The sequence below is a fragment of the Myxocyprinus asiaticus genome, chromosome 22, assembly GCF_019703515.2.
Source record: "Myxocyprinus asiaticus isolate MX2 ecotype Aquarium Trade chromosome 22, UBuf_Myxa_2, whole genome shotgun sequence".
In the NCBI taxonomy this organism is placed as follows: domain Eukaryota; kingdom Metazoa; phylum Chordata; class Actinopteri; order Cypriniformes; family Catostomidae; genus Myxocyprinus; species Myxocyprinus asiaticus.
Window position 1 is genome coordinate 18,227,660 of NC_059365.1, and position 27,998 is coordinate 18,255,657.

General features: G+C 43.0%; 1 protein-coding gene across 1 annotated transcript in view; it reads right to left on the reverse strand.

Moving 5' to 3' along the window:
- gpc3 (glypican 3) overlaps nucleotides 1-27,998 on the reverse strand; it is a 216,746-nt gene that overhangs the window by 22,027 nt on the left and 166,721 nt on the right. Inside the window, exon 7 of the mRNA XM_051650296.1 lies at nucleotides 4,285-4,489. Within this exon, the coding sequence (XP_051506256.1) occupies nucleotides 4,285-4,489 (205 nt within the window). The remainder of the gene's footprint in view (nucleotides 1-4,284; nucleotides 4,490-27,998) is intronic.

The window sequence follows — 27,998 nt, forward strand, 5'->3', positions numbered from 1 at the left end:
TTGACATATAAGAGGTCATTGTACTATAAAAACATACTGTAAGTTTCAAAACTGAAAACGTCCTCCTTAATAGAAAAAGAGATTTAAACCAAGCTGCAAAAACGGCTCGTTTGGAATTTGTGGAACTTGTGACATCACAAGGACCAAAAACATCTGCATATGCATCGGCTATTTTTCCATCATTGCACCCTTGGCCCCGCCCACTGGTGCTCAGTCAGTCACACAGTTGAATAGGAGAGAGGGGGCCTGTCATGGGAGATTCATCATAAGTGGACACAGGTCACCTTCATGTGCCTGTCTGGATTTAAATGTTTTTCTACATAAGCATGCACAGATAGGCATCTTTGACTGCTTGATACATACCTCGGGCCATTTTTAAAAGACGCGTTGTCAAGTTACAACTCTGAAGAGGAGAAGCTCTTTGTCATTCAGCTGCTGCCCTGCTGTTTTGAGCACAAACGCATAATGGACACTTTCTTTCGCCCATCTGCACTATTTTTAGTTGTTGGTACAATTCAAGCTTTGCAAAGGAATTGTTACTGAAGGATGGGGCAGTTAAAAACCATGAGTAAACAGTTTAATTCATGAATATTTCTTATGTCATCATGACTGATGTGCTGACACCATTTACAACGGGCGCATCTGTTGACGCGATGCGATGCAATGGCTTGAGGCTGTCTAAACTGGGTGCATCGACACAAACTTTCTAAACCATTTATTTGTGTTGTTGGCAGTAGTAGCGCCAGCGTGTGCAGCGCAAAATGGAATGGAACATCTGTTTACTGTCGGCGCAACGTGACGCGCCGCAACAGACGCTTCCATGTTAGTCGACATCATTGATTATAATGAGTTCTATTGCTTTTGATGCAACACGACTCTTGCGTCTTGTGTAGACAGGGTGTGAGTGCTAACAGTTGTGCTTGGGATGAACAGTTTAATACATTCGGATGCAATGTGTTGGATGTACGTTATGTGTAAACCCTGACATTTTTTATAATGTTTTGGTGCTTATTCAGTTTTTCCTATTGAGTTTCAAAAATGACTCTATTCGAGCGCCTGCATGATGTTAGCCAATCAGAACAGTGAAGTTTTAAGGAGGCTTAAATCTTCAGAAAGAGGGCCAGAGACAGGATGGAAAATGATCATATATTACTAAATTATGAATGTTATAATGCAAAAAAGACTTTACTAACATTATCAGTGGACCTCAGGGAAGATAATAAAATTATGAAAAAAGAGCATTTCATGACCCCTTTAAATTTAATAATAAAAACTGTGTGTAAAAACTTGCAAAATAACATTTAAGTAAATCTCTTTTCAGTACAGTAAAAATGGCTTTGTAGAAAAGTTGTTGTAGGAATGTGGATATCAATATTTTAATGTAATTTTGTAAGTCTTTCTTATAAAGCCTAATTTCATTACACACATAATTTTAGCAGCAACACATGTTTGTAAGTGATAATTGCACATACTGCATTGCTGGTCACATTATCTTGTCCAAACTGGGTGGTTGACTTTAAACTGAATATAGTGGGGCAGATGACTCGACCCCAGTGCTGGCTGTGTGTCTCTGGGGGTGTTTGCACAGGACACACACACAGCCTGTGTCCTGGAATAGCTCTTCTGGCCTGGAATGCTCTGCAGAATGCACGGGTTGGAATGGGGGTTGGGGGGCAGCCCTGGGGTTCAACAAGCATGGAATCTCTTCCCAGGGCGAATTATTATTTATCAATCAATCCGGATCATTCAGAACATCCCTGATATTACTGACCGGCTGACAGCTTTGATTTAAGGGAGGTCTGGGCCCGAGCTGTGGTCTATCTGCACCTTGTTGTTGTTCTGCCTGTCACGTTTCCCAGGCCCCTGTGCTGTGCCGGAACACTCTCTCTTCCTCAAAGCTTTGAGAAACCAGATCTACATCGTCCATCTCAGCACATCAGGCACAGACAGGCCTTCCATTAGTGAATCTGCCTGTGGATGACCTTCTGCATTCTGACCTCTTGACCTCTCCCTGAATGACCAAACTGGGATGAAAAGACACAGTAGCCAAGCCATGTTTTACAGGGCCATCAGCAGCTTTCTGTCTACCAGCTGCTATCTGTGGACCCGTTTCATCAGAAATTGTACAGGTCTCTACTAGACCAATATATTGGACAGGCTGATATTTGTCCATTTTGAGATTATCAGCAGCAGTCGATAACAATTCCGGTTGGCCAACAGATGTTATAAAACTCTAAAGCTGGGGTCAAGGTCCAAAACTGAACAACAGCTTTGTCAACATACTAAACATTTAAATAAACATTTAAAAGAACAATTCACCCAAAAATGAAAAAAAATAAAATAAATAAAAAATAAATAATCACTCATAATTTACAGACCCTCATGTTGTTCCTTGTGTCTGTGTGACACAAATGGAAACATTTTAATGAATATTTCAGTCCGTATTTACACTACAATAGTAGTTAAGCTTTAAATAAAGAATCACACAAGTAGTCCATGTGACTCATGCGTTCAATTTCTTGGGTCACCAAACCAGCCACTGTGAACAAGATTATCTCATGCACTCATAAACGTGCAAAGGAAAAGATTTTCACTGAAAAATGACTTAAATTTTGTGTTGTTCCTCACCAAAACATATTGTATGGCTTTAGAAGACGATTATAATGCACAAGTCGCATGGACAACTTTTATGTTGCTTTTTTTATTACCTTTTTTAAAAGTGAGTCCCACCAGCTGCCACTGTATTGAAAAGATGGACCAGAATATTCATTAAGATTTTTACTTTTGTGTTACGCATAGAAAGAAAGTCATACGGGTTTGGAATGACATAAGGGTGAGTAAATTCTGACAGAATTGTACATTTTGGGTGAAATTGTCCTTTAACAAACATTCTAATAATTTTCTCTTTTTAAATATTTTCAGTGTATCTTAAGTAACTATTGTGTAAAATAAGCATTCATTTGATTTAATCTAATTTCCCATCATTAAATTGGATTTATAATAGGCCTATATAAATACATATAGCATAAAAAAAAATGTATCAGTCGACCCCACTAGTCACTAAAACACACAAAACATCCTAACACACATGCACAGAGAAAGAGGATGAAAGAGAAGAGAGGGAGAGACAGGAAAGATATATCGGCAACTGTTCGTCCCAGCGACCGAAACACATTCTCTTCATTCTTAATAATTAAGGCAGTAAATCCACTCAGAGAGAGAGGGAGGACGTGTACATAAACACCATCGCCACAGAGTTCAGAGAGTATTCAAATCTCACTGCTAGATACTGGATGAAACAAGAAGCTTTTATCACCATTTAACTTCCCCACTTTCCTCAGTGTGAGTTTGAGTGCTGATATGTGATTTATCCAGTTCTCACACATGTGCTTTACATGTCGGATTCTTGGCCTAACCTTGGGCCTCTGGCAGCGTTACCCAGAAAGCCCAAATCTCTGCCACAACAACATGACCAGGACGACAACTCCCTCTGCTGTGTTTGCTCAGCTGGTCCAGCTTTGTCAGTCAGTATCAAACTCCTTGTTCCTGCCCTTCTACTGTTATTCTTCGCCTCTATTTAGTTTCTTTGCACTAACATGGTTTGTTAGTTCTTTTGTGCTTTGTTTTGCATCAAAGGGAACATCTCCCACGTTCTGTTTGTTCCCTCGGACAATAAGAGGGTCAAGCGGTCACTGATAACAGACAGCTTACCTGTAACCTGTGAAGTAAGGAAAGCTTTAACATAGATTCAATGCAAGTTACAGTAGGAAGCATAACAGATACAATGAGGTCCAAATGTCTGAGACCATTAGTGAAAATGCCTCTATTTTGTATTTTCCTAAATTAACACAAATGTTTTCATTACAAATTATATTACAGTAACAGCACAACAATTTGAGGGAAAGTTGAATTGAAAAATGAACATCCAAATTTTGTAGTCTTGGGTATATCTCTATTTTGCTTTAATGACAGTATGCACTCCTGAGTTTGTGCAAAAACTGATGATGCATGTTATCCCAGCATGATTTGAAATGTATGAAAAGCATCTTGTGGGAATCTTTTGTAGAAAGAAGTTAAACATGGTCAATGTCACAAATTTGCTTATTTGATTAGTGTCCTAGAAATAAGATTTCTTACTCATATTTTTACAACATAATATGTTTGTTTTTCATTTTTTTAAATCCTAAAACTTTGTTTACTTACAGGTTTTAGATATTAAATCCCAGATTTTTAAAGTGGTCTCAAAAATTTGGACCCACTGTATCAAAAGGCTTGGTCACTGACCTGCAAAGATGCGCAGACGTTTGCGTCTCGGGGGTGGCCCAAGTCCGGAAACACCCGTACACTCATCTTCATCATCGCAGTCCCCACTCTCTAGACCCTCCTCATCCTCATCTCCCTGGCCCTGTCTGGCTGGATCTTTTTTCGCAGGGCCCCCTCCTGGTCGAGCCCTCCATCGCTTCTCAGGCAATGTCACCATACGCAAAAGCTGTAGAGAAAAGAACAATAGTTTACTATTAATTAACTGTATATTGGGTTGAGTGGAAGACGCATGTGTGATAAGCCCTTCATAAAGTAGAATAGAATACTACACCCTGATGACTATAGGCAATGCATATAGGTTTTCAGCCTATAGGTGTTCAGCATATACTGTAAGCATTCAGTGCATTATGTGTTATGCTATTACTCTAGGAATGTTTCATATACCGAAATCAGTCATAACATGCTACCTTTGTGGATTCATAGTTCTCAGCTCCCAATCACATTAAAGCTGAAAACTGTCAAACAAATTCATAGAGAAATGAATATGTTATCATAGCAATCGTACTTAGTAGCTAGAAGCTAGAATGCATATAAGTGGTATGTGCAAGACTTCACATTAAGAATGTGTTTTGAGCTTAATAACATTAGCTTTATAATATCTCATTAAATCATACCAGAGGATGTCTTTTTTCTTTCTTTTTAATGGTGCACTGGAATAGAGACAGACATAAAAAAGATAAATGTTAAATGAGTTCCTAACATCGACCGCTGTTGTGCTGTGCCAAACTATAATCGTTGAAAATTCCATCATCCCCCTCCTTCCTCTTGTTTTCCTTTAATCTTTCTACTCTGTCTCTCTTTTTTATTGATTTTCTATTGATTAGTGTGGACACAAGCATGTACTTGCTTTTTTGTTGTTGTTGTTTTTGTCTACAGGAGAAAATTGAGATCAGATGGGTTTGGCTATGGATGGCTTCGCTCTGAAACGAATCAGAGAGCAACCGCTTCTGACTAGCGTGCAGCTAGCAAAAAACTAGAGAAGGATAATTATTATATTATACCATTTAGAAGATAAACAGGCCTTACTAAACATACAACCCTCCCCAACAGTGCTTTAAAAGTTAGCACATTCTCAGGAGGTCAGCGGGGAAGTCATACAACATGTTCCACCAGACCTCCACACAAGCCTCCATTCAGGCCTGGACACTGGAGGCACAGACAGCCTCTGTTTGAACAAGTCTGCAGGGCCAGTTATAGGAGTGACAGAAAAACTGATTCATTTATACAGTTTGCCTACCGCCAATGACACCAAAAAGCATAAATCCCGATATCGGTGTGAAAATGAGCTTCGAACAGCGCCACCTGGTGAAACCGCATGCCTTGGATGGACAATGATTTGTTCTGTTAATGAAATTGCAAGAAAAACAAATGTGCCTCTTTTCCCTGTGTGGTATTTCAGTGAGGAATGGACCTTTAATGCATTCAGCTCTCTTGTTTCAAGAGCATGTTTATGGAGAGCTGCATGAGTCTAAACCCTAAGCACATTTACTGAGGGCTCTGAATTCCTATCTGAAGACCGTTGCCCAGTAACGATGTGAGATGGGCTGTCCCCACAAACCACTGAAACTTTGAAAGCAAACAGTCGTAAAGAGTGAATGAGATATGGCTGAGGGTATTTGAAACAAATCCTAAAAAAGGTAGAGGGAGAAACTGAAAGAGAAAAGCCTGGGGACAACTGTTTGGCTCCCTGTTTGGCATAGGGTGTACAGAGAGATGGGCGAATGGATGGAGCCTTGCCACTTGCCCCCACACACACGCATGCACACATGTATTGGCCAGCTAAAGTAGCACAGTAAGCTTTGGTTTGGCTGCGTAGTGTACATTTCTAGCAGTTGCTTCTAAGTGACAGTAAAGGAAAAATAGAACTTATTCACGCTGTAAATGAACAGTACACTGTTTCACACCGTACATGAAAGAATGTTGCTTTAAGACTACATGGAACTATAACCTAGATCAATTAATCAAATAATCTAGATAAATTACATATTACTCTTTGTCATCTCATTTCAATATCTTATTAAATAAAAGTGTAAAATATCGCACATCACTATGTTTGTTCAAGTAACACAATCCGCTTTTTCTACACGAATATGGCCATAGAATTCAGTGGACTTTTTCTTAATGGGAGTCCATGGAATATTGCTGTACAATTCAAATCAATGGCACCAAAGACCAATGTTGAGTGGACAAGAGGCTCTAAACATGCCATTTCGGGTCCCTTCCAGACACTGTGCTTCTCTGGGAGTCTATGGGAGTGCTATTTGCATTGGACCTTGGACATTGGGCTTTCAATGTACACTAATTGAACACTTTATTAGGAACACCTATACACCTACTTATTCATGTGATTATCTAACCAGCCAATCATATGGCAACAGTGCAATGCATAAAATCAGGCAGATTCGGGTCAGGAGCTTCAGTTAATGTTCACATCAACCATCAGAATGGGGGAAAAATGGGATCTCAGTGATTTCAACCGTTGAATGATTGTTGGTGCCAGATGGGCTGTTTTGAGTATTTCTGTAACTGCTGATCTCCTGGGATCCTCAAGCACAAAAGTCTCTAGAGTTTACTCAGAATGGTGCCTAAAACAAAAAACATCCAGTAAGCAGCAGTTCTGTGGATGCAACACCTTGCTGATGAGAGAGGTCAATGGACAAATGGCAAGACTGGTTCAAGCTGACAGAAAGGCTACAGTAACTCCGATAACCACTCTGTACAACTGTAGTGAGCAGAATATTTTTATGAGTGTATGTGTTTTTTTCCCACCTGGAAGACCGACTTATATTTATGAGGAATAGGCGGCTCTCAACTGGGTGGAACTTTGCAACAAATGGCCAATAATGAAATGAGGATATACGTGATTGACAGTGAATGAAATGTAAAAGCAGCGCTGTCAAGTGCATTGTTTGGCTGCTAGGAGATACACGCACAGTTATTTGCAATCTGAAATAACACATTTATTTCAGCTTTCATAACTGAAAATTTTGTTGCAAATTACTTATAATATTATAATTTATAATTATTTATAAATTTCACTGTTTGAGTAATCATTTGAGCAGGTTTTAGGAGCAGCATTGCAGATGCCAAACAATAGTCTGTGCTTCCCCACTTCTGAAAATCACTGGCCTCCATTAACATGAAATCAGCGCAAATTTACTTCGTTTAAAGTGCAGTGACAAGCGCAAAAACAGCACTTTCTATTCAGTAAATGGTTTCCGTACTGTGTGGTTTAACTACTATTTGGATATAAATGTGGTCCCTCTCCTCATGTAAATGTTTTATGATGATCAAGCTTTTTAATAATTCTTAACTGCCAATGTCCGATAACCATTTTATTATTAATGGCAGTTATGAAAGGAAATACATAATGTAGTGACCCCAAAATTACTTTATTTTCTGTATAGAGCCACAGACCTATTGCACAACAGAAACACTGTCAGTTTGAACAGGCCTGATGCATACTGGAGAGCCCAGAGGAAGCATAGAGGAATCAAATAAAAGAAAATATGTTTGAAAAATCAAGAACATGCCTCATAATTGAGGACTAGCCTCCTCCTCTTTCTGTCTGTGCTTCAGAGGCTTTGGGAACAGAGAGCTCATGGAATGCAGCAGAGCTGAACGCAAAAAATGCAATTAGTGTCTGTTCAGCAATGTGATCCCAGATTTCCTTAACTGCACTGAACGCAAAGGAAAACTCAGCACAGAATCTCCACACAAAAGGCCAACATATGTGAAACTGCTCAGCGCAGGCCAGTTGCGAGAGACACAGCGACCACAAACCTGTCATTGCGTCCCACACCAGGCCTGAACTCCGCTCAGGGTCAACACTCGAAGCAATATTGTAATGCCACATGGCAGCTTACTGTTTAATCCACAAGACAAGCAATGGAGCATATTCCAACTGAAGAGAGAAGTCACACATGGGTTTTTGGAAATTTTACGACAATGACAAACAATTATTAGCCCAGTGCAGATCTCATTCACTCAAACAACAGCAATAGTAAACTAGATTTTTTCAAAAGTTGCCATGATGCAAGGATGTTGTGGGTGGTTGTCAGGGCAACCACGTATGTGTCTCTTTCTCACTGTCTTTGCCATTCTGCTGATGATTTGTTTGCAGCTTCAGGGGCATTACTTTTGCACCTCTCTTACTATGTCTCTCGGTTTCACTTGTTTCTATTTGACAACAAAATAACTTATTCTCGACCCAATCGAAAATCTTCGACCCAGTTTCTTGTGACATTTCCCCACTTGAAACTGGATAAAAGCAACAACTATGGAAATTAATTTGTAACATGCTTTTAAAACTCTTAAGAGAAAAACAAAAACACATTTAGTGTGTGATAACAACTGCAATCTTGTATTCTTAATCCTGACCCTGTCCGTATTAAAAATAAATAGAGTTAAGGCTGGAGTCTGAAGTCTGAGTCGACCCATGCATACTCCTAATTGAGCCAGTGTTTTTGTGTCTGGCTGGTCGGGATACTCAAACAAAGAGAGCAATACTTGGATAGTTTTTGATTGATCAAACTATGATTTGCTTAGCTGTATTAAGCAGATAGTGGAAAGGACAGTATTTCAACTTCTAAAAAGTTATTCAAATCACTGTTAACTTCCCCAAGTCTTTTCAATTTCCAACTACTTTTCCTCTAACAATGAGAAAACATGAGAAGACACGTTTTTTTTCTCTCTCCCACTCTCTGGTAACCACAACACACTCTGTGGGGCGGCAGTGAGCAGCTGAGGGTTGTGTAAGGCCTGGATATAAAGACCCCAGTGGGGACGAAGATAAAGCCTGTGGTTTGGCCCCAATGCTGCAACGGAGTTGAGCGGCACACAGCAGCCCCATATCCTGTGGGTCACCTTGCTGAAGTGTAACCCAAACAGGGTCAGCGCTGGGACATGGCTTACCTTAACTGTAGTGAAGGCCTACATGTTTACATGTGTGAGAGAGACAGGGTTATTATAGTTTTTAATTTCAAATGTATTTTTAATTTCTATTTTATTTTCAATTTGTCATTTTATAGCATTTTTATGGTGTTTTTTAGTTGAAGTTTTTCAGTATAGTTTTTCATTGTAGTTTTAGTATTTTTGGGTTACAAATAGAATGGCAAGCGAGAGAGAGAAGCTGCATATATCACTGATCTTAGAATGCAAAGCATGTGCAACCACATTAATATATTAGTACTCAGAAATATTAAATGATGAGACCGATACCAAGTACGAGTACTAACCCCCATTCGGCCCGATACAAGTACTACTGAGTAGCATCGGTGCATCTCTACTATATTGTATCAAAAACTAAAATGTAAATTAATTAATTTTTATTTTATTGTCATTAAAATGTATTTTGTTTTAGTTTTATTTCAGTTAGCAAAAATGTTGTTTTCATTTTAGTCTTTATTAACTATAATAACACTGATGAGAGAAAGCGAAACAGAGGAGGAAATCTAGCGAGGAAGTGACTTTGTTCTTTTTACCACTGATTAGCATCATACCGTGTATTGTGCATGCTCTCAATGAAAGATGGGCATGTCTGGACTTGTGGTGTACGGTGTTTGTAGTTTGTGATCTTTTTTACATGGTGCTTTGCCTGCTCACTTACTGTATACACAACGGCTACACTAACATACTGCACTGCAGTGTGCTTTAATTTGTGACAGTACGAACACTTTGAAAGGCTTTCAGGGCACATCAGTCTTTCGAAAAGAATCTGAATAATCAAATAAGCCTGGTGCTTAACCTCAATGTAATTTAATTTGAATTGTAATTTCCTGCATTCTTAAAATGATTACATTATGATCTCTGCCCTACATAGCGTCCTTCTGAATGGTAACAATCCACTCGTAAGAGTTCCGTTTTTAAATCCATTTCCTTTAAAGCACCGCTGCTACAACCATACGTATAGATGTACGTAGTATGCTGTTGCGTTGCAGCTCACACAGTTTTAAGTGTCTAGTCATAAAACCATTGCATTTTTACAATAGCATGTGAAATTAAAAATAGTCCAGCTTTTAAAAACTTTTCTTGAGACCCCTGTGTTTTTGTGATCTAGCTGTTTTTAAAGTAAGGACATGTGTTATGTAAGAGCCCCTTATGATACGCCTCCTTAAGACTGATTTAGTTTATTTTAAAATAGGCCTGTGCAGTTTTGTACTAAATGCTTTCAGTTAACAGGTGGATATTATAGCCACTTTAGATGTTATGATTCATACCTGAGGAAAGAAGGGATAAAAAGGGTAAATTTTTACTGTATGTGTCATGGAAACTTCAATACAAACCAGACAACATGCGCACACACACATTCACGCGTTACTCAACATTTATTCAATTTGAGGTGATAAGGGGGGTGGGGGGGAGCTCTCTCTCTTTCCCAGTGTCCCATCTCACCTGTCTGAGGCAGAGGCAGTCACGCAAGACATGGTGTGTCTGAGAGAGATGAAAGAGACAGATTCATTCACATAGAAATAATACCTGTTGAGACAAGAGCACAAAGAGTAGGCCTTCTCTACTAGGTATATAATTCTGGGTGTGGGCTTCTCCAGCGATGATTTATGAGTGTTTTACCACATTTTTCTGAATTCGTTTCTTTGCAATCTAAACAAGTGTCTATGGTAGCTTCCTTAGCCCTGTAACAAAGCAATTTATCAAAGAAAGCTGATTTTGTGCCTTTAAATAAAGATACAATATACAAAACTATTTGGACACTTTTGGACACTATGCATCACGTAAAATGTATTATTTGCATTGCATTAGATAATAAAATATCAAACCAAGAAGCATCTTCAAACAAATTATTCAAGACCTTTTCTCAGCTTTTCTGAGCAATTTCTTTTGCAATTACTTTTAAATGGTATCAAGGTGATTTATAGTGGAAGTATGAACAAACTTACAACATATGATTGTGCTATGCTTTCTTTAAAAAAAAAAAAAAAAATACCACTTAGTTTGACATATTTTTTTTTTTTAATCTAATGCAATGACTTTCAGACAAATTTAAATGTGGCTTAAAGAGATAGTTTACCCAAATATGAAAATTCAGTCACCCTAATGTTGTTTCCAACCCATATAACTTTCTTTCTTCAGTGAAACACAAAAGGAGATGTTAGGCAAAAGTTTAGGGACTGACAGCCTCAGTCACTGTTAACTTGCACTGTATGAAAAAAGATGCATTAAGGTAAATGGTGACTGAGGCTGTAATTCTGCTTAACATGTCATTTTGCGGTTCATTCATTTTAGGGTGAACTATCCCTTTAAGTGTACGAATACCATTTTGGAACCATTGTCTCTTCAACCATTTGAGAAAAAAAAGCAAAGTACACAGTTTCAGAAGGGTGGGCTTCATTGTTATGCTGCAAATGTATTACAATAGAGCTGCCTTTTACGCTTGAAAAAAATTCACAGGCCTTTCATCCACTAATGTAAATGTTGGCATATTTGCAGTAAATGCAGCTTATTGTTTCACAGAGCAGTGGGAGCTTAAAGAGTTTCTGATACAAGGGCCAGTGGCTAAATCTAATTAGTGTCTGAGAACAGGCCCTGCTTGTCTTGTGCTGTAGGGCTTGACATGTTATAACCATCGTTCCCAGAGTCATGTGGTCTGAAGGAGTCCATCTGATATCACCCCATTCCCAGTTCTTCATTCTCTCATGAACACACTGTGTATGCAGTTATCGTCCCATCATCTCCATTAGACATGGGTCTAAGCACTGGTGCACAACAAATATGGCATAATATTCTATATTAACACAGATGGGAAATAATTAGTGGTGCTTACTAAGGCAAGAATCACTTTTAATTTTGCTCAACTTTGGCATTTAACTCATCCCGCACCGCAGCGGCTTTATGCACCTATTTTTTTCTCAAGGCAGCCACGGGATGTAGCCTATTGTGGAACATGTGACACCATTTGACTGACAAAATTTATATAGGTGAATAAAGATTTCAGGCACAGACACTTTTTTTTTACATGCAATAATCATTTAATGTAATTATCGAAGGTGCAAATACATTATTGCAATTTCAAATAATCCATTCAAAATCCAACTGGGGGCACAAAAATCTAAGGGTGCACGTGCCCCCTCAGTCTGACTGGGCATGACATCTCTACCATACTGTTTGTTCTATGAACATGAATGATACCTCAAATAATGTGGCTTGTTGAGGAGATGTGCACTATTACTTTTCTAAGCAATCAAGTTTACAGTTTTCAACAGGTGGACAATAAATTGGAGAAAAAGTCCCATGGACATACACTGAAGGAAGGGCCCGAGCCTTATAGGGACGAGAACATCATAGACATTTGGGGATGGGCTCTTTTTTTACTTTGGCCTATAAGTAACCACCTAGTAACCCCCAGAACACCATAGCAATGCCCTAACAACCACTCAAAACACCCTAGCAACCACATAGTAATAACCACATAGAACACCTTAGCAAACACATCACAATGCATTTAGCAACCACCCAATACACACAACACAATGGTGGCATGTTGTTTTGGAAAATGTAAAAATCTTGTTGTTCATCCATAACCAATTTTACATTTACAGACATACTGTATGTATTTGACATAAGACAACTGACATGAAAAACTTTTGTAAAGTTAACATGTCCTGCAGTATGAGATGCTATACTTAATGTAAAACTATTTTAAACAGCATTCTGGTAAATGTTTTATGATTATTATGCAAGTGGTTTTATGACCTCATATTAATTGAGAGACTATGTGGAGTTAAGATATACCACTTACACATTCATATATATTTTAACCTGAAAAGGTTCATGGACACGTTATGTGGCAACTACCATTATATAAATTGTTATCGATACAATCTGATTGAAAAGATCCATACAAGCAGCTTAGAAATTGTGTGCGAGTGTGTGTTTCACTGTAACTTCCCAGATCTCACTTCAGATTTATCACTGTGGCGCATTGACACGGAGTAGAACTCCACATGCGTGAGTTTCCTCTCTTTCTCTCACAATCTAGCTGCTGCATTGTGAGGATGTTGATTTGAGTTGTGAGGCACCCATAACAAAAGAAAAGAGTCACAGAGGGGTCTGCAACCCTCACAGCAAGACCCTCTGATGACCCTACAGGGAGAGGAAACAGGAAGTGAGACCTTTGACCCACCAAGAGGCTCCTGTTGTGCTTCCCGGCGAGGCCGCTGATGGAGCGCTGCATTTCTCTCTGGTTCCTTTCAGAGTTCACGCTGGGAGATATGGGCAAGCCATGAGAAACAGCACACAGAGCCAGATCTCACACTCAGCCTAGGGGAGGCTTCGGTTACACTGCAGCCTGAGAAACAACACCACCATAACCCTTCCACCTGTACGCCTCTTCCTCTCTTGGAGAATCACAAGCAACAAGAATGATCATTTTTCTAAGGAACACAGTGCAGTTATGTAGGTGTTCATTTTGTACATCTATAGCAAGGATTGGCAACTTTAAAAGGGGCGAGGGCCAACATTTTTTCTCCTTTCTACCAAGGGGCCGAATTACAATCTGTACTCAATTTCCTAATTATTTTGGGTAATCTACAGTAAGCACAACTAATGCAATGTTCTTTTAAAGATTTTGTTACCTATATTAACATTTTTATTTAATAATATTTATGAAAACTAATAATTATTTTGTAACTTGCATTTTTACTAAACATGCCGTTCACATGTACAAATTCAGCTGACAAGGAATATACTTCCTATAAGAAAATTTATCTCATTTGCATTGTCTACATTTGCAACAGACAAACACACAAATGAACAGACAACATTTTCAACCCCCACCTCATAAAACAGCTTATAGGTATTAGTTAAAATCAACATATCATCAATAACAATACTGGATACAAGAACATAACATTTCAGTGCATTAATACAAAACATTTCAGCACTACAACATACACGCATGGACCGAACAGTCATGTGCGTCAGAGAACATTCTCTCTATTTGCAAGACTTTTCAACAATCAGTCAGGCGTCTCTCCAAAGTTTCTCCCTCTTATAACAACTTTTTGTTTTTTCGCAAGCACGAGCAAAACAGCATTAGATGTCTTTGGTGATTCCCAAACTTTTGATGCCTTTTACCCTTGTATTTTATTTACCCTTTACATCTGTGAGGAGAGCAGCTCTGGTGTATGTATCTCTCATACCATATGCCTCTTTGATCACTTGATCAATGGTGTATTTGCGAATCAAATTGAAATCTTTAATGACAGATTTCGTAACGAGGCAAACAAAAGACATGGGTTCCACCTGCGTACATTAACAATAGCACGCACTAGCTCGCTGACAAGCTGAGGTAAAATATAGCTCAATTTACCTTATAAATGATGAGCAAGTGTAAGATGTTGCATGCTGGAATCTTACAGCGGTCAGCAGGTCTGCTAAGAACAAGTGAACTCTTCTGGTCAATAGTTGTAATAACATCATAAACTGAATGCAATCTTTACATAATCCCTTTTTCAAAGAAATAAAATTAATCCTCAGTCTTGTCCGATGGGCCGTATTCAACAATACAGAGGGCCATATATGGCCCGCCGGCCACCAGTTGCCCATCCCTGCTATAGTGTATTTAATTAAAAGTGAAGTGTGCCATTTTTCTTCAATGTTAAAATACTTGATCCTATCCCAGTACTAATGTGCAGAGACAACTGTAAGTAAGCGATTTGTGGGATGCAATGTTGGGTCAAATCTGATCACTAAGTAATTAGTTCTTGAAATCTGCTTATTTGTTAGTCAAACAGTAGTGTACTCCATTACATTTTAAAATCTTGTAATCATATTATAGTTACTGACTTTCAATTAAGTTACTTTTAAGTACATTACTAGAGTTACACATAGTTATATGAAATACACATTTCAGAAATTACAAACAACGCCTTTTAATATTACCTTAAAATTAACTGCTTAGTTTATTTTGTAAACATATTATGGTTAGTAGTTAAGTACCGGGCTTTCGGTAGTTAAAGTTGCCTTGGAAGTGCCCTTTTTAACATTACCATGTCACAGGAAATCATTCCAGCACTAAAGGCTGACAAAAGTGCCCTGTTAGTAAACAGATTTACAGGTGTCAAACATTGTGTATATTAAAAGTTCCACTCTGGTCAAGCAAGGTTTACCCCATTTCCTTCAGCACAGATGAGCTCTGGATGTGGGAGTGTTTCTGGTTGGTTGTGTGGTAACTGTAGCCAGTGGGGTGGCTTAAATTGGTGGGGGTAGATTGGTGGCAGTAGGGGGGCACCAAACTTCTGGTCTCCGAACTGGGGGTTGCAGTCTCATTAGCAGTCAACTAATTGAAAGGCAAAGACCTCTCATGTGCTCTGTCTGACCTTTTAGTCAGCAGGGGAGAGAAGAACAGATAGATGGAGAAAGAGAGAGGGGCGGAGGAGGAGAAAGAATGTGGGAAAGTATTATGAGAGAAAAAGAGATGAAAAGTAAACTGGAGGAGAGAGAGAGAGGGAATGAGAAACATGACTGACCTCATTTCTAAAGAGAAACTTCTCTTATATTGATATTGCTAATGTAAAGGCTCCGATATACTTCGGAGAAGTTCTTCTTCATTCTTCGTTCAGCTGTAAAAAGAAGTTTGAAACACTCAAGCAACGGTATACTGTTTGTGAACATTCAGATACCCGCCACACTGCTGTGGGAGGTGTTTAGAGGTACATTTAAATATAAGGATGCTCAAAAAAATCTTAACTAATGTGACATTAAAATGTGTTAACAATGACTTGTTCCACATTCTACAAGTAGAATTCACACTAGATATGAAAAGATGATTTTAACCACTCGATGATGATTTAAGTAATATATATGCAGTAGATCATGTAAAATTAGTCAAGTTTACATTCTGAATTCATGACGCTAATGTGCTAACATACTATGCGCGGCCATAATATGTGCCGATTACACTCTGTTATTGTGACTAATGATGACACTGATACAACTGCAAAGATTGGTGTATAAAAGAGTGTTAATGGAAAAAATACAGAAGGCATACCTTATTATGGGCAGATTTGTAAATGGCTTTCATTACAGAAGGCACATGAGTAAAGCAGCATATAAAACAAGAGAGTGAATGAGCACTTAAGAGTATCTGAGTAGATTTGATTCCTTTTGTAGACTAATTAAACAAAAAAAATATACATGCATAACATGTTCTTGGAAAATGTCTCTACGATCATATAGATGTAGGTAAATTTGCACCAGCTTGCTAATAACTGCACACTGATGTGTTCATGTTGACTGATCTTAACTGACTGATCACCGTGAATGGGAATTAGCTGATGGCTTCAAGGAAGGTGGAGCTCCAGGTCACAGCTAACAATGACATGGACCAATGGCAGTAACAAGGTGTTTAGCAGCCGGTAAGACGTTTTGTTAAAAGTTCGCCTTGGTGAGCTGTTACGAACCACCAAAACTAATGCAAAAACCTTCTTTTTGGCCAGAATCTGTTCTAAATGACATCAGACCCATTCGTTCTTCGATTTCGTATGAAGTATATCAGGACCTTAAGGGCCAAAACAGAACAAGGTAATGAGAATGGACCTTAGTCAGGGTAAACACCATATTTACAGGTTTCCCACACCTTCCCACAACAATTGCTGCATTTATGTCCTGTTAAATTACTATAATTACAAGATGACAGTTAGAAGATTGTACACTGAGCTGTTTATGTCTTTGGACTGAGAAATTTTTGTTTCTATGGCAACACTCATAACACCTTAAATAGCTGGGGGAACCCTGTTTTTAATTTAATGTGAATGTAATTGAAACTGTGGATAGAACACGAGCACATGAGTAAATCAACAACAGAATGGCTTCAACAGAAGAAAATATGGTTTCTGCAATGGCCCAGTCAGAGTCCAGACAACATGGGTTGTGAAAATTAAATGTGAACTAGGACCTTACGTCTGTCACTCACAGCATCATTTTCATTTGCCTCAAATTAAATGTAGCATCTACCCTGCTAAGGTCCATAGAGGCATGTGAGAGGCCATCAGGAGCAGTGCTTGTCTCGCGGTCAAGCCCAGTCCCTACTCTGCATCTCTGGATTTATGGAGGCCCTGCTAGACTGCTTTGTCAGGTGTCACACTTTATTTGAGAACCCCTTATATCTACACACCTTCAAACTAGGGTTGCACAGTAGACCAGTGCTACGGTAGTATAGTGATACTAAAGCTTCAAAATACTGGTGGTGCCACAGTATTTTTTAAACGTTAGTACCATTAATACAGAGATCCATAAATATTATTTTCACTAAAACCTTCATTTGAATCTGCACGTATGACTGCAATAACATAAAAAAATATAGTCTTTTCGAGTGGCATCCCCTTCACGCAGTGACTTTTAAGAGTGCAAAATGCTGTTTAGAATTTGCCCCTTAAATGGTATTTTTTATTTTTCAATGAGTGGTTTTCCCATGCTTCAAACACACTGAATCCCAGCATGTTAATTTGGCCTGATGAGACCAGCAAAACCCATCTGCCGTGAATGTCGACAGAGATTTCAAACCAAAAGGGGAAACACCAGCAACCTTATTAAACACCTTCGGACACATCCCACTGCCTCTGCAGTATACACATGGGTTAGTGCCACTTCATTTAACCTAAATGCTTTATCTTAACATTTACAGATTTACCGTTTCTCTGAAAAATCGAACATTACACTTGTTTAATTTTTTTTTCCAAGTACAAATGCATGGTGGTGGTAACTTCGCAAAGTTCACACTTATGATTAGATCGCATCCCTGAGCCACGTGATCAAACCGGTGTGTGTGTAATCTGCACTCGCGCTGCTGTTTACCAGGAGAGAGGGGCTGAAGCAGTTGTAATAGACCTTTTTCACACACTGGGTTTTGGAACACGGAAGTAAATGATTGCAGGGTAAACTTTGACAGTGGTGAATGGGAGTAGCAAATAGTGCCCGACCGATATATTGGTTGGCCGATATTATCGGCCGATATTAGTCTTTCACTGATATATCGGTATCACCGTATATTTTACCGATATGCGGTGATATGAAAACTTTTTTTCAGAACATATAATGCAGAAAACAATGCTTTAGAATTGGTGTCATTACGTAGTTTGTCCAGCAGAGCGCGCTCCGACTCCACTGTTTACAGAGCTGAGCTGACGGTGGCTCTGCAGACAGGGCGGAGTTCAGCGGTGTCTCGGTAAGTTAACTAGTTTGTGAAATACATACTGGAAACTTAATAAAAAATGACCCCATCATTTTCCTTTTCCAATATAACTAATATAACATTAACCTTGTCCCTGACAACCATGTCACTCATGTCTGTTTGCTGTTAGCCAGCTATAGTTTGTCAGTGCAGTAAGTAATGTAGCAGACTGAAAGGTAAACAACAGAGCATCTTTTTGCAGCTCAACAGACAACGGTGCGGTGGTGGATTGTGTCTGATGAGTGTTAATTTCATGCTATGTTGTTACCTAGTTGGTGAGACACAATGCTGGAAAGTAAAATAAACAACGTCCGTCTTTTACTCTCCGTGTCAATGAGCTTATAGCTAACTAGCTAATCACGTAGCTACTTTCATTGTTGTCAGCTGAGTGGAAGCTAATGTGTAAACATGTATTCACCAAACTGTTTTGTTCAGGATTCACAGTTTAGTACCCCCTTCAACTGAACAATTCCAGTCATGTCATTTATAAAATGTAATATTTCAAAGTCTGGTTTTCCACCGTTGAAAGTTTCCCCTGAACTTGTATAGCAGAATACAGTGTAACACTGCTGCTTATCTGTTTATCTTGACTCGGCAGTATTAATATAGTCAGCATTTGACTGATACTAAACAGTAATACTGATATTTATTTAGCTATATATTTTATTTTTATTTATTCTTTATTTAAACGGTCAGCATTTGACTAATACAAAACAGTACTGATGTTTATTTAGCTATTTATTTTATTTTTATTTATTCTTTATTTTAATGGTCAGCAACTGACTGATACTAAACATACGGTACTGATGTTTATTTAGCTATTTATTTTATTTTTATTTATTCTTTATTTAAACGGTCAGCAACCGACTGATACTAAACAAACAGTACTGATGTTTATTTAGCTATTTATTTTATTTTTATTTATTCTTTATTTAAACGGTCAGCATTTGACTGATACAAAACAGTACTGATGTTTATTTAGCTATTTATTTTTTTTAATTTATTCTTTATTTTAATGGTCAGCAACTGACTGATACTAAACATACAGTACTGATGTTTATTTAGCTAATTATTTTATTTTTATTTATTCTTTATTTTAATGGTCAGCAACCGACTGATACTAAACAAACAGTACTGATGTTTATTTAGCTATTTATTTTATTTTTATTTATTCTTTATTTAAACGGTCAGCATTTGACTGATACAAAACAGTACTGATGTTTATTTAGCTATTTATTTTATTTTTATTTATTCTTTATTTTCTCAGTGTTCATTTCTAGAATTTGTTGACAATGTATAATAATAATGTCAAATATTCTTTGATAAAATATTTGTTGAAGAAATCAGCCTTCTGAGTGCCTTTGTACCTTAGTCATATCGGTGCAAAATCGGTGAAAAATCCACATAAAAAAGGTCTGTTTTCATTCCAGCTCAAAAATTAAATGTATCGGCCACCATATCGGCAATCTGTGAATTTTCCCTCTCTAAAATTGGTATCGGTCTCAAAAATCCCATATCGGTCAGGCTCTATTAGCAAATATTATTTTCACTTACCCATTTGCTCCAAGAGCAAAAGAAAAAGTCCACTATTACATTTGAATGACTTTCCAGAAAAAAATAAAAATAAAGCGCGGTAGATTAAGAGAGTCAGATGGGAGAAGATGCCAAATTTACTGTCACTCTCTCAGCAGCTATAATCGAAACCCCCTCACAGCTGTGGTAATTTAGTTTTTAAAACTAATTCCAGGGTAATATACACTGGCGGCCAAAAGTTTGGAATAATGTACAGATTTTGCTGTTTCGGAAGGAAATTGGAACTTTAATTCACCAAAGTGGCATTCAACTGATCACAAAGTATAGTCAGGACATTACTGATGTAAAAAAACCAGCACAATTACTGTTTGAAAAAAGGCATTTTTGATCAAATCTAAACAGGCCCCATTTCCAGCAGCCATCACTCAAACACCTTTTCCTTGAGTAATCACAGCTTTCTCTAGAAACTCATCAGTCAATCATTGTTTTGAGAAATTAAGGCTATACAATGCTTGAAATTGCCACAAAACTGAAGATTTCATACAAAGGTGTACACTACAGTCTTGACAAAGGACAACTGGCTATACAGCCCTCTACATTGCGAGTAAATCATTCCCATATGCGAGTAAATTTCGCACTATGCGACCAAAAAACATCTGTTATTAGCCACTGGCAAGTAAATATTAACATTTCACTCGCCAGTGATAGAGTTGTGTAGTGTTGAAGCACCAAGGCCCTTTTACTGAATAATAAGCAGTTGATTAAGAAGCTGGATTCAGCCTCGTCTTTCCCCGCATGCTGTCTCATGAGCAAGCAGGAAAAAGCACTTGTGTCTCATTCAGTTGAACTCCGAGCATCTCAGGGAACCGCACCATGGATGTCACAAGAGCAGCTCTCTTGAGAGCGTGTGAAGATGAACCACTTCTCAAGCGCTCTGATGTGCACGCCGTATACAGAGGCTTGCGCCAAACTCCCGTGAAAATATAAACAAAGTATAAACGTATTAATTTTGTGAATGCAAAGCGCTCCAGTTTCACTTAAAGGCCATGTAATGGCAAATGTCCGTGGTCATTGTGGGTTTGTTCACGCAGTGTTAATAACACACAGTGAGACAGAGGAGATGCCCTGCTCTATTTCTGTGGAGATGATAAAATGCAAGAAACAGAATCTTCCTTCACAAGAAATAAGGGCTTGTGAGTTAATCAGAGAGCCTTAAAATAATGTGTGAAAGTGAAGAATTTAAGGCAGAAATATTTTACTATTGCATAATATAATATAATATAATATAATATAATATAATATAATAGCTATACAGGATGGCTGGGTTACAAAAGAAGCAAAAGGAAACGTCATGGTTACTTGTGTAACCTCCATTCCCTGATGGAAGGAACGAGACGTTGTGTCGATGTAGTGACACTAGGGGTCTCTCTTGGGAGCCCGAGACACCTCTGATCTTTGATAAAAGGCCAATGAAAATTGGCGAGTGGTATTTGCATGCCACTCCCTCGGACTTACGGGTATAAAAGGAGCTGGTATGCAACCACTCATTCAGATTTTATGCTGAGGAGCCGATATAAGGTCCGGCCATTTCAGCGGGTAGTTCAGAGTTGTGGCTGAACCCTGCAACCCTGACATCTCGTTCCCTCCATCAGGGAATGGAGGTTACACAAGTAACCATGACGTTCCCTATCTGTCACTCACTCGACGTTGTGTCGATGTAGTGACACTAGGGGTCCCTATACGAAACGCCACAGTTGGCTGAACTGTGTTACGTGAACTGGCGGTGTGTGGTGGGCAGACTACTGTGTGCCTCATAGCCAGCACACCAGGTCGACACGTAACCTCCCCAACATAGTTATGAGTGTCGAACGGCCCTTTTTGGGGACAAGTCTACCCAAGAGATAGAGACAGGCTTAACCCAGTCGTGGCCTCTTTTCCCCTTCTCATTTTTCCACTCCCTAAAAAAGAAGGGGGATTATCCGACTGGGCCACCAGGTCTAGTCGGGGGGTGTCGCTCCCAAGGTGATGACACAGCAGAGACCACAACTTGCCCAAAGAGAGGGGGGGATATTTAAGTGGAAGAATACGTCACATGGTCTTTCCAACCATGTGGAGTGTCTTCAAGGTAGTTCCTGCCCAATGGGGGAGGAGTTACTACAAACATGGGGACTGGGGCAGAGGGGCTCTGCCCAAGGAAGACGCAGTTTGCCAACAGGGAAACGAATTAGTGGAAGATATATATCGCATGGGGTTAGCCTTACAGGGAACCGCCACATGCGGAGCACCTACCCCAGGACAGGACTCTTAGTTAGCACGTGTACTGGGCCGGCAGCGAATCTCTCCGAAAACTTGACTGCCACAGGGCTCGGAGGAAGTCAAACAGGGAACAAACTTGTGAACACTACTGGGAATTAATGGCACACATCTTCAGCTCAAAAGGAGGTGGAAGGCGCTATGTGCAAGCGATACACCCGGCCGGCTATCCCGGGCTTATCCGCTTGTGTTGTGTGCCACTACCTGGGACGAAACTGGTTCCACCCGGAGGTTGTAGAACCTTGCAAAAGTGTTGGGTTTTGCCCAGCCCGCTGCTCTGCAAATGTCTGTTAGAGAGGCACCCCTGGCCAGGGCCCAGAAAGCCGCTACACCCCTGGTAGAATGGGCTCGTAGCCCTACCGGGGCAGCATGTCCTGGGCGTGATATGCCATAGTAATGGCGTCAATGAGCCAGTGGGCGATCCTCTGCTTGGAGACAGCGCTTCCTTTCCGCTGTGCACCAAAGCAGACAAAGAGCTGCTCAGAGATTCTAAAGCTCTGCGTGCGATCCAAATAGATGCATAAAGCGCGCACCGGACACAGCAACGACAGGGCTGGGTCTGCCTCCTCCTGTGGCAGTGATTGCAGGTTCACCACCTGGTCCCTAAAAGGGGTGGTGGGAACCTTGGGCACATAGCCTGGTCGGGGTCTCAGGATCACGTGAGAGTAACCCAGACCGAACTCCAGGCACGTTTCGCTGACAGAGAACACTTACAGGTCTCCTACCCTCTTGATGGAAGTGAGCGCAGTCAGGAGGGCAGTCTTCAAGGAGAGTGCCTTAAGCTCGGCTGACTGCAAAGGCTCAAAGGGGACTCTCTGTAGACCCTGAAGAACTACAGAGAGGTCCCATGAGGGAACGAGGCGCGGTCTGGAGGGATTCAGCCTCCTGGCGCCTCTTAGGAACCTGATGATCAGGTCGTGCTGCCCTAAGGACTTAACGTCAGCTGCGTCGTGGTGTGCTGCTATGGCGGCAAAGTACACCTTCAAGGTGGAAGGGGACAGCCTACCTTCCAACCTCTCCTGCAGGAAGGAAAGCACTGATCCGACTGCGCATCTCTGGGGGTCTTCCCGTTGGGAAGAATACCACTTAGCGAACAGATGCCACTTAAAGGCATACAGGCGCCTCGTAGAGGGGGCCCTAGCCTGAGTGATCGCTTAGGTCTTCCGCGTCCCGTCCAGGGGCCAGAAATGGAGATTCCAGAGGTCTGGTCGCAGGTGCCAGAGGGTGCCCCGTCCCTGAGAAAGAAGGTCCTTCCTCAGGGGAATTCACCAGGTGAGAGCTGTCGTGAGGAGCGTGAGGTCTGAGAACCACGTCTGGGTGGGCCAGTAGGGTGCTACCAAGACAACCTGCTCCTCGTCCTCCCTGACCTTGCACGGGGTCTGTGCAAGTAGGCTCACTGGAGGAAATACATATTTGCATAAGCCAGGGGGCCAGCTGTGTGCCAGCGTGTCTATGCCAAGGGGAGCCTCAGTGAGGGCGTACCAGAGCGGGCAGTGGGAGGATTCTTGGGAGGCGAACAGATCCACCTGTGCCCATCCGAATCGACTCCAAATCAGCTGGACCACCTGAGGGTGGATTCTCCACTCTCCCCTGAGGGTAACCTGCCGTGGCAGCGTGTCCTCTGTAGTGTTGAGGTTGCCCGGGATGTGAGTGACTCGCAGCGACTTGAAGTGCTGCTGACTCCAGAGGAGGAGACGGTGGGCGAGTTGTGACATACAACGAGAGTGCAGACCGCCTTGGCGGTTGACATATGCTACCATTGCCGTGTTGTCTGTCTGAACTAACACATGCTTGCCCTGGATCATCGGACAGAACCTCCGCAGGACGAGCAGAATTGCCAACAACTCGAGGCAGTTGATGTTCCAATGCAGTCGCGGACTCGTCCAGAGGCTGGCGGCTGCGTGCCCATTGCAAACAGCGCCCCAGCCCGTTTTGGAGGCGTCAGTCGTGACCACGACGCGCCTGGAGACCAGTTCTAGAGGAACACCTGCCCGTAGAAACGAGAGGTCAGTCCAAGGGCTGAAAAGACGGTGACAGACAGGCGTGATGACCACGTGATGTGTCCCGTGGCGCTATGCCCATCTCGGGACTCGAGTCTGGAGCCAGTGCTGAAGTGGCCTCATATGCATCAACCCGAGTGGGGTGGCCACCGCCGAGGATGCCATATGCCCCAGGAGCCTCTGAAAAAGTTTCAGTGGAACCGCTGTTCCCTATCTGTCACTCACTCAACGTTGTGTCGATGTAGTGACACTAGGGGTCACTCTTGGGAGCCCGAGACACCTCTGGTCTTTGATAAAAGGCCAATGAAAATTGGCGAGTGGTATTTGCATGCCACTCCCCCGGACATACGGGAATAAAAGGAGCTGGTATGCAACCACTCATTCAGATTTTCTCTTCGGAGCCGAACGGTCATGCTCACTGAGCTGAATTCCCACGACTGTTCATTCACCTCTGCTGGATCTGACGGCGCATTTCAGTGGCTTCTCCCCCCTCTGCACTGGAGCACTGCAGAGAATGTCCCCTCGCCTTCGTAAGAAAGCAAGCCACCCCAGAGGCTCCCCGCCTCGGTCCTTTTACCCACAGGTATGAGGCCAGCGCGGCCAGCGCTGGGGGCGATTCGGGGACCCCAATGGGACTGCCTCCGTCGGGTATCCCACCGTGGACCTCCCATTCCCCAGCACGCTCGTCTGCCCTGATCGGGCTTCCGCCGGCTCGTCTCACGGTGAGTTTGACCTCTTATTCGGAGCCCGCGAAAGTGATGAGCACTCGAGCGCAGCATTGGAGAGTGGGCTCGTCCAGTCGGAAGCCTCAGCTGGGCTCCTCCCTTCGGGGACGATTGTCCAGTCACAGGCTGACGCGGAGATGACGACATGCTTTCCCGGGCAGCCGAGAGCGTCGGCTAGAGTGGAACCCTCTGCTCTTCCCTGAACCCTCGCAGCTCGGTCATTGGTTCCTGGGTTCGCGGCGCCGCTCAAAGCCACGCCCCGCCCCCGTTCCTTTCTTCCCGGAAGTGCATGAAGAGCTGACAAGGTTGCGGGAGGCACTTTTTACTGCCCGGTCCCGATCTTTTCAGCTTCCCCGCCCTCACTACCCTCGATGGTGGGGCGGCCAAGGGCTATTCGGTAATCCCCCGGTGGATAAAGGCACTCGCGGTGCACCTATGCCCGCAGAGCGCCGCCACCTGGCGCGGGTGCCCAGAGCCCCTATCCAAGGCCTGTAGCTTTACGTAGTCTCTGACGGCCAAGGCCTAAGTGCCGCTGGACAAGCCACCTCCGTCCTGCACGCCATGGCTCTCCTGCAAGTCCGCCAAGGCTCTAAAGGAACTGCACGAGGGTAGTTCTGCCCCGGGATTGATGTAGGAACTGCGCTCGGCGACCGACCTCGCTTTCCGAGTGACGGAGGTCATGGTGCGGACTCTCGGGCGGACGATGGCCACACTAGTGGTCCAGGAGCACCACCTTTGGCTCAACCTGGTCGAGATGGGCGAGGCCGACAAGACACGGTTCCTTGCTGCCCCCATTTCCCAGGCGGGCCTATTCGGCGACACCGTCGAGGACTTTGCCCAGCAGTTCTCGATGGTGGAGCAGTAGACGGATGCTAGCCAGCATATCCTGCCCTGGCTCAAGATCACGCACTCCGTCTACTTATCGCCAAGGGCGTCCCCCTGCGGTGACTACACCGGCTCCGCCGCAGCCCACCACAGGAAGCAGACGCCCCATCTCACGGCCGCCCAGAACCCGTGAAAGGCTTCAAAGCCCAGGGACAACGAAACCCGCTGCTCTGGAGTTGGTAAGCAGATCTCTCCATCTTTTTGTTACCTTTTGCATTTAATTGCGCTGCATGCCCAAGTGGCTGCAGCACTCAAGAGCGCAGCAAGAGCGGTTTCCTTGTTCCCTGGGTCACGTATCTGGTGTGCACAGCCGTCAAGGATCGAGACATGGATGTATGCATCCTTCAGGTCTACCGCTGCGAACCAATCTTGATGCCGGAGGCTCGCCAGAATGCGTTTTTGCGTCAGCATCTTGAACGGGAGTCTGTGTAAGGCCCGGTTCAGTACTCGCAGGTCCAAGATTGGCCGCAACCCACCGCCTTTTTTCGGTACGATGAAGTAGGGGCTGTAAAACTTCTTCATCTCGGCTGGAGGGACAGGTTCTATCGTGCCCTTCTGTAGGAGGGTAGCGATCTCCACGTGCGAGATAGCATCGTTTTCACCCTTGACCAAGGTGAAGTGAATACCGCTGAACCTGGGCGGGCGCCTGGCGAACTGAATCGCGTAGCCGAGTCGGACGGTCCGGATCAGCCATCGCGACGGATTGGAAAGCGCGAGCCACGCGTCCAAGTTCCGCGCAAAGGGGACCAAGGGGACAATGTCGTCAGATGTACCGGCAGGTGGGGCCTCGCGGCGAGGTGGAGCTCGAGGTGTCACACCACGTCGTGGCCGTGCTGAGTATAGGGACATCGAAGCACTTACCTGGCTCCTTGTGACCACCCCCGGAACAGCCTGGGACGGGGGAGGAAGAGGCCTGTCCTCGTAACCCGTGGAGACTGCCACATCGGGGGTGGCTGTGTGCCACAGCTGGGCGCTCAGGGGCAGAAAGGCCACCGCTGGAGCGCCAATCCTGCCAGAAAAAACCCATGGACGTTAGTCGTGGTGACGACCGTGCACACCGGGTATGTGACCCAGGGAGGAAGGAAGCCGCTCTTTTACTGAACTGTTGGGTACCGCAGCCACTTGGGCATGCTGCGAAATCAAACAAAAAGGCAACAAAAGATTTTCCACCCAGCCCTTCACCGGGGGATGGAGTGGTCTTTTTACCAGCTCCAGGTGAGTGGGTTCCCTCGTCTCTGGGTCGCCCATATCAGGGGCACTTTGATGACCTCCGTGGGCTCTTAGGCGGCGGCTGTGAGATGGGTGGCGTCTGCTTCCTGTGGTGGGCTCCACGCCGGGGCTGGGCCAAAGGGGCGGACTGCAGCGGAGCCGGTGCAGTCACCGCAGGGGGACGCCCTTGGCGACGAGCAGACGGAGTGCGGGATCTTGAGCTGTGCCGGGGCAGGATGTGCCGGATTGCCTCCGTCTGCTGCTTCACCGCCGAGAACTGCTGGGCAAAGTCCTCGACGGTGTCGCCGAATAGGCCAGCCTGGGAAATGGGGGCAGCAAGGAACCGTGTCTTGTCGGCCTCGCCCATCTCAACCAGGTTGAGCCGAAGACGGCGCTCCTGGACCACTAGTGTGGCCATCGTCCGCCCGAGAGACCGCACCATGACCTTCGTCGCTCGGAGAGCGAGGTCGGTCACCGAGCGCAGTTCCTGCATCAAATCTGGGGCAGAACTACCTTCATGCAGTTCTTTCAATGCCTTGGCTTGGTGGGCCTGCAGGAGAGCCATGGCGTGCAGGGCAGAGGCGGCTCGTCCAGATGTGAGCCTACAGGGCTTGGACGGAAGCTTAGGGTGTCCGCACCAGGTGGCGGCGCTCTGCGGGCATAGGTGCACCGCGAGCACCTTATCCACCAGGGGAATCGCCTTATAGCCCCTGGCCGCCCCACCATCGAGGGTAGTGAGAGTGGGGGAACTGCGGAATCGGGGCCGGGCAGTAAAAGGTGCCTCCCACGATTTCGTCTGCTCCTCGTGCACTTCCGGGAAGA